A 16,078-nucleotide genomic window follows, 5' to 3' on the forward strand; every position below is an offset into this window, starting at 1 on the left:
TTATCGCCCAACCCCTGGGGGGCACGAGTTAACAAACTTAAACCTGCACTGTGTTAGGAAGCTTTCATGTGAATGTAAACTTTTCTGGCCCAGTGATTCTTCTTCAGAAGATTTTTAATGATTTCCCTATATATTTGTATGTAAAACTTTGATCCCCTATAGTGGCCCTACCCTACCCCTGGGGGCCATGATTGTAACAAATTTGAATCTGCACTATGTCAGGAAGCTTTTATGTAAATGTTAACTTCTCTGGCCCAGTGGTTCTTGAGAAGATTTTCTTTTCAAAGATTTTTCCTATATATTTGCATGTTAAACTTTGATCCCCTATTGTGGCCCCAACCTACCCCCGGGGGTCATGGTTTCAAGAAACGTGAATCTGCACTATGTCAGGAAGCTTTCTTGTAAATTTCTCAAATTCGACTTGGAGAATTACAAAGAACAATGCAAATAAAAAAAATAACAGTGTTTTGGGGTATTTTTTAAAAATTTGTGATATATATACAAAACAAAACGTTATACGGTAGTAACCAGGCTGTCATGAATTTACTACTCTTTAATTTTTTTTTATTCCTGACAGGATTTACAAGATTTCATGATCATTGATGAAGTTATCTTCCCTTTTTCAAATAAATTTGATTTGTTTATAGTTCTTTAAAATTCTTAGATGTTGATCAGTATTGAAGGTACCTGATTAATAAGAATATATGATGATCAATTAAAGGCAGTTATAGTAGCGTGAGAGCACAAAGTTGAATGTTATTTTGCTGTAGTTTAATTAACATTGATCGGTAAGCTTGAATACTTCATACTCCCATGACTTATCCTTCGGGGAAAAAAATATTAACATGTTTTTCCATAAAATCACGCAGATGTCTTTTACAATAATAGTGCAAATTGGTTGTTTTTTTGTTTTTTTACAATTTCAGACAGTAATTAAAATTTCATGGAAAGTTTATTTAACAGGAAATGTTAAGGAGGAATGAAATAATTGATATGAATGAAAAGAGGAGGATATATGTTCAACAATATTTTGGAATTGAAAACTTTCAAATTTTTTACTTTATTTAGTCAAAAAATGCAGTTTTAGTAGTTCAAATTAGTAATCTGAAAAAATTTAAAACCCCTACTGGATTCGAATCCACAATCTACAATTCGATCAGCATTTGACACTCTAACATACTAAGCTACCCAGCTAGGCAATGAAATTGTCACTTCTACCCTAAGCATGTTAGATGTCAGTGATTCAAACTGATGAATACATTAGTATGTGTGAAGATTTATTTTGAACTTTGATTGGTTTTTTTTTAATTAACATGTTTTAATTACCTTGATACAGAGACACAGTGAGAATGGGAAGGTGAGGGTAATGACAACCAGAGCAAGGAACCACAGGATGTACCCACAGCAACCAACGTCACCCCCATCCTTAGGGGTGGTTTCATCATTCGCACCTGAAATTCATCAAATAAAACAACATTTCTATATTAGCATGTTTTAAACCAGAAATCTTAAAGGAGGCCAGAATAGTTATGACAATTAACCAAATGTTCAAGATGGATAAGGTTATGATTATATTTACCAGTAAACAGAAATCAAAGTCATTATGTTATATTCATACATTCGTCTGTACTTTTAGATGATAAGATTTACCTTAATTAACAAGTCATCATTATAAACTAACAACAGCAGCATTGCTTGAAAGATCAGACATGAAGCAGAGAAATTATAGGTACAGAAGGTGAAAAGTCATTGCTTGCATCCTTAGAAAAAATTGTAACAATGATCACAATATGTAGGTCTTTCTCTTGGACACCAGAAGGCAAAAGAAAAAGAAGACCGCAAACCACTGGAGAAGAGCAGTGGAGAAGGAGAGCTAGGGCAGAAAACGGACTTAGACTGAGGTGAGGGTTGCGGCTGCAGACTGAGATAGTTGGAGATGTTCCGTGGATGTCTTATGTTCCACAAGGCAAAAAGAGGATAGGTAACAGGAAACATTATCATTACATGTATGTATATCATCACTTATCTTATACATCCTATTTGTAATTACTACATATTGTGATGTTTCTTCCTACGGATTATGTAGAGAGTACCCGGGATTTTACTGTCAGCCATAAGTAACTATTTACCAATACTAATGGATGCATGTAACACTTTGAAAATTATTGTACATGAGTATGCGCTTCTATAAGTGCATAGCATTTAAAAAATATGTAATAAAAAGGGGTCAATGTGTGAAAGCAAACTTCACAAATTTGGTCCAGTGTACCATGCAACAACCGAAGGCAAATGGGTTTCCTGATATTCAGTCAATAAGTGGGTTTCCTGATATTAAATTCAGTCAATAACCTCTAATTAAATGCTCACTTTCCTTTACTTCAATTTAAAACTAGTACTAACAGCTAGACTAATACCCCCTGCAGGGTTTATCCATATTGGGGCATATTTGAAATATAAACACACTAAATTCCTTTGACCTTGATATTTTTCAGTAATCATATGCACCAGTTTCTTAGAAAATGTCTGAACAAATTAAATCATCCACTGACAGACACATTCATTATATACCCTGATCCTAAATTTATGTAGTAGTCTCTGGGAGAAAATATTTCATTATAAAAATGATAATTGAAGTCCTTAAAGTTGAATAAACACAAGTAAAATTATGAAAAATTGTCAAATCATGTAAAGTATACCCATTTTCAGAAAGATCCAGAACATGTCTAGACAAAATCATGTCTACAGACAGACAAACATGCTGATTCCAATATCCCCCTCTAAACTTTGTTTGCAGGAGATATATATATATAAAAAAAAAAGCATTGTGAATGAGTATATCATATAGTAATATACTAATACATTGTCCCCTACCAGCCCAAAACCATAATGTTAAATCATACAAAGCAAAAGTGGAAATTACTATGTGTCTACTCATTAGATAACCATGCAATATATCAAATTCAGTCTCCTAAGTTGTCATAATTGAGAAAAATCTGAAACTTATGATATTTGGCACATTTAAGTTCCATAAATATCGTAAAAATCAGTCTTCTGTGATGACCAAAAGTTAAACTTGAAAGATGTCACTCTTGCTACAAACAAATTTTTCTACCTCCTTTTGAAGATCAAGTTACAATTTTTACATTATTTTCAGTTTTTGACAATTTGAGTTGGGTTTTGTTTTTAATCTTTTTTTTTTTTTTTTTTTTTTTTTTTTTTTTTTTACAGTTTTAGACACAATTTTGGCATATTTGAAAGTTTTCTTACTGTAGAAAATTTATTGATACTTAATCTTATTTACCGACATGATGAACCTAGAGCAATATTTTAATCAATGTATGAATTTAAAAGAGTTCAAGTGATTACAGATCAAATGTCTCAATGCAGGAAAGCTCTGAAAACAAATACCCAGTATAAACACTAATAATTTAATCAACTTGACTTAATTCAGTTTGTAATGTTCCTGACTTTTACATGTTTTGCATATCTATTCACATGTTGTATTGAAATATTTGAAAACAGAGAAGTGTTGATATATTTGTTGCAAGTGTTCTTAATCTGTCAACATATACATTAATTTGTAAATCACAAACCAAATTTCAGTTTCCTGAATCAAAGCATGCTGAAAAAGTACAAAAAACAAAAAGTTAATGAAGTTCAATAAAAATTGAAACTGTTGTTGGTTGGTTGTTTATGTCCCTGTCATGAATTTTTCACTCATGTTGAGAAGACGACAGCTGTAGGTGATCAGTACCACAAATTTAGACCTGTTCTTAGCTCTCAGGGCCATAGCAGTGAGGGATCTTTAACGTCCCAACATCTGCCACAACACAGGACCTCCATTGTTAAGGTCAATTATCCAAAAGATCCATGAATCTCACTTCTAAAAGCCAAGAGTTTGGCGAAGGAGCAACCACTAAGTATGTTTACGTCTTAGATATGACGTGGCCATGGCACGAACCATAAAACTGAGTCTTACAATTTTTGTTAGAATAAGTAACCATTACAATAGTGAAAATTGATCTGTATTTACTGCATTTATCTTATTTCAAACTTTTAAGTTGATCGAAGCATATAGCAGAGAAAATTCCAAAAAAATATATTCGGCACCAAGTCCCATAAATCTCATAACAGTCAATCAACTGTTACAAAACTTTAAATTTTTGAGTATTTACATACATTAGTAAATCATATACCAAATTTCAGCTTCCTGAAATCAAAGCATGATTTCAAAAAAGACGCGAAAACTATTAGTTGTGACAGACCAACAGAGAGACAGACAGACAGAGTGCAGACTACAGTACATGTAGATTGCCCATGAGTGAGTCATCATTTCATTTTTTCACTTTGTATTGAAAAAAGCTTATTGCAATATGTTATTTGTAGGTCATTTTTATGGATATATATACATAATATCATAAAACACAGATTTGTTTGTTGTTTACTTAGTTTTAGATTTTAACTTTATTTGAAGACGTTGTAGTGATATCATGCGTCAAATGCAAAACTTGAAATTTTACAGCACTAATTTGCTATTAAATAAGAAATTAAATTATCTTTAGGTTAGAAATTTTGCCTCATAATCATCAAATTTACAAATTATTCTCAATGAGCAATTACATCATGATTTGCTTTGCATGAATTTGAATAATCAAAAGAAAAATATGAAAAATTAGACTAAACTGACCCTACGATAAGTGTTAATCATAAGTAAATTTTCAAGGAAATATATTGTAAAAAAAACATAAATAAAATGATGACTCACTTATGGCCATATACTCTTGCATATATAGCCCTCTTTGGCTTCGCTGATAGGGGACTATAAAGTTTCAAACACATTTGATATTTGAATTCCAGGTCATGACACTTTGATATACAGAAAAATTAACATTATAATATGATCAAGGATAGCTGCAGGTCTTATTATGACTGTCATTATACTTCAACATTCAAACTGGAATGACAACAGACTAATTAGATGAAACTTACAGTCTTTCATGTAGTCCAAAGATGTTCTTTGCTTGTTTGGTTCCCCCATGCTTTCAGACACAAACTGATCAATAGTTCAAAATAACTTTATATGAAGGATCAATACCCCCACGTTAAGTACTGCACATCATACTACTGCTGTTTGCTTCAGAGATATGCTACTATTATTAATAAGAAACAACTGGCAAAGTGATGTAACACAGAGAGATAACTTGTGTTTTGTAAGACTCTCAACAGCAGCTGCTGAAATGCATGTGGAGCGGGAACCTGCGAAATGTATTACCTCAGATCCCTGGGATTATCGAGCTCTTCCTCCATAGCATCAGACAACTAGTCTGATTGTTAGATATCTGATTTTTTCGCATTATTCCTTGGTTTGATCAATGGATAATGCTGATGTTTATGAGCCAGTTATTTGTATGTACCTTACACAATTTAATGAGGATTATTTCATTGGGTCACATCGTTCACCTGAGCAGTTAATTGCATTTTCCTGTGTAAAATTTTAAACACCCAACATTCATTTAAAGTAATTCCACCCTCCTGTGATGTCATCAGATTTTGCAAAATCAATGATTTATTTAAATTTATGCATGATTGGAACATAAATTTTGTTGGACTATTTTCCGATACTTATTGTAAAAAATCTTGTTAAAAATAGACTATTTCAAAAGTCTAAGTTATAGATGAATAATCAATGATATGTTTCAAAATATTGAATCCAAGGGCAATAACTCTGTTTCTATTGATTTCTTTATCAAGTCTATTATGCGGTAGATTTCCTATATTTTTTAACATACATTTTGTATATTTTTGTGAAGATATAGTTTCATGAAATTGTTATGAATGCTACTATATCGTCATAGCCAGTTTTTAATGAAATTTTGATAACGCTGTTTAAGGAAAATAGCAATTTTCTGACGGTGATATATGATTCTGTTTATGTACGTCTCTCATCTTAAAAAGTGTGATGACCTATGTATTTTATTTCATAATTTGTTAGTTTTAACTCTAATGAATGGAAATAAATACACTTTTCAAACTTGTATCAGATAAAACTGCGAGTGTGGAGTCACCTTAACATTGTATACTAGCTGCTTGTGTCTTTTCGTTCTTGGAAAGATTTTTTGCCTATAATTTTATATTCTTGTTCACATGTTGTGGCCCAGTCTTGGTCCCAGGGGATCATATTTTGAACAATTTATAGTATATTTAAATAAACAAGATGGGTGACTTTATCGAGCCGAGAACCCACAGAGGGACAAATATCAAAGTGAATCTTTTCAAATTTTCTTCTAATTTTCCTAAATATACTATAGACCGTATTTTTTCCTGCATGGTACAAATTTCTTCGATGTCTGCACGGTCTTAAAAACTATGGAATTTAGTACTAAGTGGACAGAAGTTCAACAATAAATCCTAATTTATCTTACATCTATCTATTGTGTTAATTCACTGAAGTTCTATATAAATCATAGGCATTGCATTGCTATAATAATTATAATTACTTGTACATAGCCCATCTCCATATCATTAATTTTTCATGTAAAAGTGCACTCATATGGTTCTTGGAAAGATTTTTTTAAAATTTCAAGATCTATCTCTATGTTATACTTTGAACCCCTATTGTCTCCACTCTGGTCCCAGGGTCCATTATTAATTAGTCTTCAATCTTCAAAATATAATGGAAGCTTTCTTTCAAGTGTTGCTAAATTCTCTGGTTCAGCAGTTAATCTTGAGATGTTTTTTCTATACCAATGCACCCTATTTCCACTACTTACCAATTATCTCCCAGGAGCCATTGGTAAAGAACATGGTCCTTTATATGCATATGATTGTGATGAATCCTGAATTCATCAAAGGATTATACTTTATGCCAAGTTTAGTTGAAATAGGTACAATAGTTGCAAGCCACAGCTGAAACAAAATTCAGGGGAGAGGAGCGGACATTTCTGAGCTGTGACTTGCACCTGAGAAAATGTTAGTTAACAATGACGATGAACACATTTTGATCACACGTACAAGAGACCCACAGGCCTTACAAGAAACACTAATTAAGTAGCAACTACATGTAATATCATTTATCATATTCTCAAAATAATGTAAAGATCTTTAAGACCTTTAATTAAGTTAATTAATCATAGTTAATTAAATGTTCAGTTTTGGGGATATTAGACAAGGGTGTCAATTTCATCATGTCAATTTCCCTCCAAAAACTTCTAAAGTGTGTTGATCAAGTTAATGTACCACTGCCATGTTCTGCATGTTTCAAATGCAAACACAAACTGACAATTAATACAAAATCTGTATTGTTGTATCGATCCCCATATCTTTAATAGAATGAATTGACAGAATAATTTTAAATTTACTCTGCATTAATATGAGGGAATGAAACTCACTTTTAGTTCTATGTACATGTATCTTTTTTTTTTTTTTTCTTTTTTTTTTTGCATTTATTTGCTGAATCCATAAATGTCTTAAAAATTCAGAGGTCAGAAGAAAATGTTCATCAAACAGAAAACAAGCTGGAAATGATGTGATGTTTTAATATTATGTCAGACCAATGCATAGATTGCACTGATGAATTTTAATGACATCAAACTCTCAAGAGGATTATACCGTTGTCATTTTATAGTTTATCTATATGTCATATTGGTCATTTTCATTCAATTCCAAGAGCAAATGTTAAGTGAAATACGAATGGGTGACCTTTATAGTCATCGATAATTGATATTACTTTTGTTTGTGAGTCTGCATCCTATCCTTAGAAAATTGACAATATACCACAGGTAACAGGTATTGATCTATTGACAAATCTTTTAAAGGGTCGATCCAGCAAAATAAATCGTATTAGGGAAATTTTTTCAGTGTTAGGTAAATTCAGAGTACTGATGTATGTATGTATTTAAAATTCAGGATTCAACATGTACATTTCAACATTACCTGGATATGTTTCGAAGTTTATGTAGGCATAACATGAGTACACTGTAGTCATGATGAAGGAGTGCTCTCTAAGGTAAGAATCATGATGGACTTGTTGATTCATTACAGATCGGCCTCAGTTACGTTTTTGCAGTTTACTGTAGTTTATACATTAAAATGGCATCATGATACATCAGAGTCCTTTTTAAAGTTTTAAAGGTAACGAATATTTAACATTGTTACCGAGAAAGTTATGAAAAATCTTTGAACTATACAAACCATCACCTTCCTGTTGAAGTATACAGATGGAGTAATATTAAAAGAAATGAACATCATTATAGATTATGCAGGCGTAACCAAATTGGAGAGGAGTACCAGTAAATTCTGGAATGTAGAGCACTGTACAAATTATGCAGTTTATAGATATAGAATATTGTTCTGCCCTAAACACAACAAAAATTGTGAATCTATGTCCTCTAGAGACTCGGTATATCTCTAAGAAAGTTAAGCATGTTCATTTTAAAATTTAAAAATATTGTCTGCTCTTCTAATTTTCTCTGTTTGACCCGTATGTTATTGCATATATGTGAATACATTTCAGGTACTTCCTGTATTTCATTATTCCATGGATTGAGTAAAACAAACTGAACTGGAAATAATTTATTAGTCTTTAATTCTTCATTGCTAGTTTTGAATATTCATATAAGAATTAAAGCTGTTGTTAAATATTTTTTCAGTTCTCGCTAAATATGTCAGAAAATTGTATTACATGTTTTCACAGACTAGATGGGGAAACCACAGCATTACAATTTCTTTGATTTTGCAGAAAAAAGGCTCACAATTGGAAAATTTACGCCAAGTAATAGATAATTGAAAACCTAAGATGGAGGAAGACAACTACACTAAACAAACTTCTGACCCCGGGTATCTCCAGTCTGATTTTCAGCAAGACAGTGATCCTTCTGAGAGGGATAGTAAGGATATCAAGGATAGTGTGTCTGAACAAGCAGACGACAGTGTGCACATAGGAGCAGACACAGATGTCCTGCCAGCACAAGATGACAACCATGGGGAGAAACTAAAGGATTCCCCAAGGAAAGATACTAGTACAACAGATGATGTCACTGTCTCTCAAGATGACTATTCCAGTTCAAGAAAGAAAAGCAAAAAGAGGGTATATATACTTTGTTCAACTTAATTCAACTCATGCATGGGTGTAATGGTTATATTTGAGCTGTAATTGGTTAATTTTTTGTCTTTTCTTGCAGAAAAAGAAGAGAAAGAAGGAAGTTAAAAATTATCCTGATCCAGATATAAATGTAAGTACATTCATAATACATATAGTCCACCTTACGATTTGAAACATTTAACATTAAAAAAAACTGGCTTTATGGCAGGCCAGCCCATATATATCTCCCTGTCTAATATAATAAGATTCTGATGTGTGTACAGACATATTTACATTGTCACAGCTAGTAATCATACAGAACTGGATGAGATTTCTAATCCTGATCTGATCTATTGCATGTTCCACCCTCCTGTAAGATTTACTGTCATGACCTGCCTCTGGAACAAAAAGTGTAAAAATGCCTGCCAAAGAAGAGCCCCAAGGTTGTCTTTGGGTCAATTTGCAACAGGCTTATAGATTCAACTGACAGGGATTTTAATATGTAGAGCATCCCAGGTTTCAATTTCAATCTAACCCAGTCTATTATATTTTTCTTTCTTCCTAAAAGTACAACAACTGAATCATAAATTTTGGAAGCATTACATGTATCTGTGAAGAGGTACATGTACTAGGTACTATAGAATCATGAAATGCTCTTTTGATTTATGATTAGAATCATTCAATTTTAAGATAGCTGATATGTGATCAACATACCTCAACAAGTGACTCACTGAATTTTTATATATGACAAACTATATAAAAATGGCCAGTACCACATCATTTGATATTTCTGAATTTTGACCACTTCATTTCAATTTCTTTTTAAAACATATTCATCAAATATATTTTCTTAACTTATATCATGTTTTCTTGAAGATTTTAGACATAGATTTAAAAACATATTCAAATATAATGGTTTTTTAACTTTCACAAATACTTTTTATTCTAAAAAGTAATTTTCTTCATATCAATTGCATCAAATCACAGTGAAATTTGGACTCTAAAATCTCTTATTTGCAAACAAAACACTTTTTTATTATTCTAGAAAAAAAAAAGTCATATAAGATAATCGAGAGCTTAATCATTGTATCACTCTTTTAAATGGTGAAATCATACTCTATCCACGAGATGCTTTAATGAGTCATTACCGGTATAATGTAATATGTTCTCACATTAGAAACATTGTCAAGGAGCCTTTGCTTTGTTTTTATTTGAGGCAGGCAAAACACAACACCAACCTTATTTAAACTTGCCATTCATTATGTAAATGACACAATAGAAATATACAGTTGCATAAACAACTGTACAGACTAAGAACTTACGTCTACCCATAAGCAGGTATAGATTAAAGCTACTTATAAGATGTGGTCTAGATGAAATCTCTGTCTTTAGTCCGGACTAACCTTACAACTTATGCCTTTTTGATAAACAGGCCCCTCCCTGGGGTGTGTGTCTTTGAGGGCAAAGACAATTTGGGGAGGGAGGAATGTAGTGGTTTGGGATATACAGACCATGGATATTGCCCTGAATAGCTCAGTAGGTAGAGCACCTGACTAGTAGTGCAGGAGTCCCTGTTTCAATTCTCGGGTCCAGCTATATAAGGCTTCTCCTTTCCTATTGCAGTAGCAAGAGAGGAATGAACTAACTCTGCTACAACATAACTCAGTATAGGACAAACATTTATAACATTGATACATGTATCACCCTCAGACCACAAAACCACTATGTTTCTCTGATGATATCCATTAATGACACAGGGAGAGGACCTAGTGACAGCAAAATCCGAAAACCCAGAAATGAGAAATGATGAAGTCGTTACAGCAATTCCTCCAATAGATTTACAGACAAAGAGAGAAGAGGAACAAAGGATAAAGATGAGCTGGGTAAACATATATTAGTCTCTGCCAAATTCAGACTGCCTGACCAGATCAGCAATAACTCATCACTTCCATAATTACTCCTCTCTATAATCTTAAAGCATGTTGAGAGAATAACTAATAGAATGTCAGATATTATGCCATCCAAAACCTTAATTATGGTTTATTCAAGTACACCATTGTGAGATCTATCTTTCAGTTTTTGAGAGTATATGAGATGATATTCCTTGAGCCTCTTAACATTGACCTATTTCATGGAGTGTTTTAGAGCTCCATAAAATATAAGCCGATGTGAAGAGACTCAAGGTACATCATATACCTTCAAAAAGTGAGTACATTGTCATGTTAATTACATTTTAAGGAGGAATAACACATTCATCATAATGGCTGACTTTCTTTTAAAACATGAATGAATATATATATATATATATATATATATATATATATATATATATATATCAGCAATACATGTATATTTTTTTTCTTTACAATGTAATTGCCTAGCTGGGTAGCTAAGTCAGTTAACATGTCGACTGCTGATTTGTAGATGGTGGGTTTGAGTCTAACAGGGGTTTGCAATTTTTTAAAGATTACTTTCACCTAAAAATGCACTTTTGCTAGCTACATGATTATTAGGGTAAGAGAAACTTGATGTGTAAGCTAGCTATCATTACAGAGCTACACATAAATATCTGCTTATTATCCAACAGAATATCAGAGAGAAAAACTCCAGAAAACAGTTACAACTCTAAGGGCAATAACTTTGGTTAAAATAGGTCAATTAATATGAAACCAAAACTTGATCTGTAAGTCATCAATATAAAGAGACACACAAAAATATCAAAATACAGCAAGAAAACTGACAGAACGATGGATGGAAAGATAATGATATATTCACGCCACAACCATTTCAAGGAGGGGGCATTAATAAAAACATCATTGGATATATCCTCATGCATATACTGGTCTGCTTATCTGTTTGTCTTCATGCATCATGACAAAGTGACCAAAAAATAATGATTGTATAAATTTTGAAGTTCCAATTTAGTTTTGGCCAGATGTTAGAGAAATCAAACGCTATATCTAATTATTCTTCAAAGCACATGCAAGTGAACATAGTGTTGTATTTTTTATACATTGTTGGATGTCATTCAGTCAAAAAGCACAGAATAATTCATATAATAAAAATATATATATTTATTTCAAAAACATCTTTTATGTATTTATTTCAAAAACATCTTTTTTGCTCACTCTAATTACAGTGGGAAGGGGGCTTCAAGGAATGTATAGGCTGACGGGGAAGGCATGTAGGGAGACCTCCCTCACATAGTAAAAATGAGGGTTGGTGGTCTTATACATACTGGTACATGTAGGTTGAATCTTTTTATCTATAGAACTACAATCTATGTAACTATGAATTTATGATAGTTTTTACCTTCATTTATTTGGACCAGATTTCTGTATACTGATCACTGCCAGGGTCCTCTGCCTTGGCATGGCTGTAGTCAGCTACTAGTATTCAATGTGCTTGCATGGCAACAAAAACGCGATGTTAGACGGAATTATCATTGTTTGATGCCACGGTTTCCAAGTTCATTCCCTGTTCCGTCCACGAGGGAGATTATTGTACATTTTGCCCTTGGTTTGTGATGAGCTGGTACTGAATCCTGTTTAACACCTTTACATGGTTTGCTGACAACCATCCTCAGTCTGAACACTTGTGTTAATTAATATATATATGCATCACTTCTCAATAATATTATATAGTTGTTCATGGCACATTGTTGTTTTTAAGACTACTGGCAGGAAAATGAGAATCCAAACCAGACATTCAAATGTAACATTTCTTTCACATGTGTACATACTAATAATTGTACTCTTCAAAGCCATAGGCACTCCCCATTTAATTTCATAAGTTACAAATGATAAGTCTCTAAAGGTCTACACTATGAAATAGAGAGGAAGATGTTTATAGACTTTCATAGACGTATCATTTGTCTTCAGATTTTACAATGAAATATCACAGGCACCTGTGCACAGATTGTGAAAGTCCCAGGTTCGAATACTTTTTAAAACTTTGACCAGCAGTTGCATCAATATGATGATTGAAATTCAAATTAAAACTTCAAGAGCTGAAACCAGATGTAAAGTTATAGTTTGACCAGTTTCCCTGTCAACAGGATAGGGTTACATATGTATGTTGGCCTTGTAAGGTATGTTGGACGAGAGTGAATCCACATGGGATGTGAAAGTTCCAGGTTGTATACCAGTTTGGCAGACACTTTTCTCTGATATCACTTAAATTGTCAGATTATGTTGACTTATTGGATAATTATATTGATTTGTCAGTTAATTATTTCAACTTGTCAAATGATAAAACGTTTTTAAAAAGTAACAATGTAAAAATGCCCCCACATGCAAAATGTGGTATCCACTTAACAACATAATGATCTGACAAGTCAACATAATGATTTGACAAGTCAACAAAATGAACTGAAAAGCTGGCATGAAGATCTTATTAGTGGATATAATAATCCGACAAGTTGACCTAATGATATCATTACGCTGACTTGTCACCAGTTGTCAGATAATTATGTCGTTTTGTCAGAAACGAGGATTTTTTCCGACAAGTCAACGCAATCATCCGATAATTAAGTTGACATCATTTAATTGACATGTTAACAGACATAATTAACTGACAAGTCAACATAATTATATGACAAGTCAACATAATTATATGACAAGTCAACATAATTATATGACAAGAGGGTTACCAAATAGCGGTTTTTTCCCGAGGGTCTAAAATTTGGCAATTTGATTGCTCAAAAGTATATATATATATATGCTAATAATTTTAGCAGAAAAAATTTTGTCAGACAAGGAACTGTTTTCTTTCATGCAGATATTGAAGTCACATTTGGGTACATATTTGGCGAATGAAATTTTAGCGGAAAGCTAAGAAACCGCTAAAATAAGCCAAAATTATCACCCCGCGGAAAAAAACACTATACGGTATCTAAGTTTTTGAGACTTTTGTCTAATCCTTCTGATGTTTATCTGACAAGTGATGGCAGAAATATGCCACCATACTTTTCCTTTTATACAAAATGTTCTTGCTAAATAGTATGGCAATGCATGTTATATACTAATCCGAGATTACTCTGACTCTTAACCCCGCTTTTATTTTGTGACTTCTCCCCCGCACATGTCAAATATAAAAGCGGGGGTAAGAGTCAGAGGAATCTCGGATTAGTTATATACATGTAAATAAAGCCTAGATGTAATAATTACCCCTAGCGCTGACTATCAGATTTTCATCCGAGAATTGTCCATACTTTTGAGACGATCTCTGCTTTAATTCTGCAGCCATGCCTGGAAAATGTCACTTGATTTGTTGTCAGAACAATCAGGCATGTGACATACTATATATAACTTCCTCTTTCGTTATTACAGTCATATCATTCAATGACACACTTATCAAGCTGACAACAAATACAGCATACATTTCCTCAGAAACATATCTCTGATATCGCATTACACAATCAACAAGTAAATATCAATATGGCGTAGCAGAATGGGGGGTGGGGGTGGGGTGTATCTATCTATATTACCAGGCACGTACCGTCCGGGGTGGGGGTGAGAGTCCCCTCCCTACTTTGTTCAACAACATACTATTGCATGCAAAGTTGGTTAAGATTTTTATGTACAACGATCTGTACATAACCAGTGTAAGCTAGCTGGCTCTCCCCTACCGCGTACAGGGCCGTAAATTAACCTTCAATTTGGAGGAGGCAGGAAATTAGGCGGGTGTCTGGGGGCCGGCCCCCAGACGCTGAGCACATTTTGTGCACACTGAACACGTTTCGTGCAAAATCCTTGATTCTAGGGCCTTCTAAGATGTTATTTGACTAACTCATTCTAAAAGAAAGATTTGGAATGCTTTTTAAGGGAGGTATCATGTTCTTAGTTATTGGAAACAACATAAATTCTAATGAACTTTAAATTTTATTTTTTTTTGGCTCAAAAGTTGGAGGAGGCAGCTGCCTCCTCCGCCTCCATGTAATTTACGGCCCTGGCGTACTGATTGTTAATTATTTGTGAAAATATTGAACCGATGAGTTCAATAAAAGGCTTACCCTCCCACCCCACCCAAGTTTTAGGATTAGAGGTTTGTAATTTTTTAGTTTTGTTTTTCTCTGACTTAAACACACACACACCCCTTTAGAAGTGATATATACTACTGATTATTAGCCTAGATGCAAATGAAAGACTTGATTTTTATTTTATTTTCATTTAGATCAGATCTCCTATACATACCTACACACATAGATGTAGCGATCGTAGGTGAGCGGATCAAAGATATGCAGAGTTAGTTAATTTCACATGCAAAGTCAGAAACATTGTATACTGATTATAGTTGTCCCGCTTTTTTTAATAGTATAAATGTGGCATTGAATGTTATACATGTACTGTAAGCTTGAACTGATGAATTTGTTTGTCAAGAATTTTAGACAATATTGTGATGTCAACTTCTTCTCCAGCTGCTCTCTCTCTCTCTCTCTCTACTTTGAAAAACGATGCCACATGTCTGCATTGCAGCTTCAAATTCCCAATGCTCTACATTGAATAAATTTACTTTCCGGATAGTTTCAAGTGGGGGGGGGGGGGGGGGGGGGGGGGGCGCTCGGACGACGTGACGTTAGCGAATTTTCTTCTTCAAAGAACCAGAAATTAGGTGGTCGTTTTCAACATCTTTTCGAATTTCTCAATGATTGAGGATATGCAAATGATGATTTAGGAATAACCAAAGGTGACATGCATGAATGAGTGCCATGAACACGGAAAACTCGGAATGGGAGAGGATGGTGTTATCATCCAAAAAGGACGCATAATCGTACGACACAACAGTGAGTGCTCTCTACCACAAATTCGTTAATTAAAACAAGATGAAAAAAAAGGGGGGGGGTAGTAATATCCATACTTCAGGTGCCTGTGGTGCCCCTGTATGGCAACAAAGTATTTCTGGTATCTAAAGGAAGATCTCACAAGGAATATACATGTAAATACACATGTGAAATATAAAAGCCATATCACTAACCAATTAAGGTAGCGACGGATAGCA

At 33.5% G+C, this 16,078-nt stretch overlaps 2 protein-coding genes across 6 annotated transcripts in view; one reads left to right on the plus strand and one right to left on the minus strand.

The window, feature by feature from the left end:
• LOC125682331 (band 7 protein AGAP004871-like) overlaps positions 1–16,078 on the minus strand; it is a 67,607-nt gene that overhangs the window by 49,048 nt on the left and 2,481 nt on the right. For 2 of the 5 annotated variants that reach the window (XM_048922819.2, XM_048922821.2), the window contains exon 1: positions 14,248–14,400. The exons of 1 other annotated variant lie outside the window; for it this stretch is intronic. In XM_048922819.2, the coding sequence (XP_048778776.2) occupies positions 14,248–14,326 (79 nt within the window). In that variant the 5' untranslated portion in view covers positions 14,327–14,400. Of the gene's footprint in view, positions 1–1,326; positions 1,452–4,989; positions 5,054–12,391; positions 12,674–14,247; positions 14,511–16,078 lie in introns of those variants that run through there. 2 more of the 5 variants (XM_048922823.2, XM_048922820.2) reach the window with 2 other exon arrangements.
• Positions 1,718–16,078, plus strand: part of LOC125682330 (band 7 protein AGAP004871-like) — a 60,966-nt gene continuing 46,605 nt past the window's right edge. Inside the window, exons 1-4 of the mRNA XM_048922818.2 lie at positions 1,718–8,005; positions 8,738–9,085; positions 9,180–9,230; positions 10,837–10,962. Of these exons, the coding sequence (XP_048778775.1) occupies positions 8,795–9,085; positions 9,180–9,230; positions 10,837–10,962 (468 nt within the window). The 5' untranslated portion in view covers positions 1,718–8,005; positions 8,738–8,794. The remainder of the gene's footprint in view (positions 8,006–8,737; positions 9,086–9,179; positions 9,231–10,836; positions 10,963–16,078) is intronic.

This window comes from Ostrea edulis, chromosome 2 (genome assembly GCF_947568905.1).
Source record: "Ostrea edulis chromosome 2, xbOstEdul1.1, whole genome shotgun sequence".
NCBI lineage: Eukaryota > Metazoa > Mollusca > Bivalvia > Ostreida > Ostreidae > Ostrea > Ostrea edulis.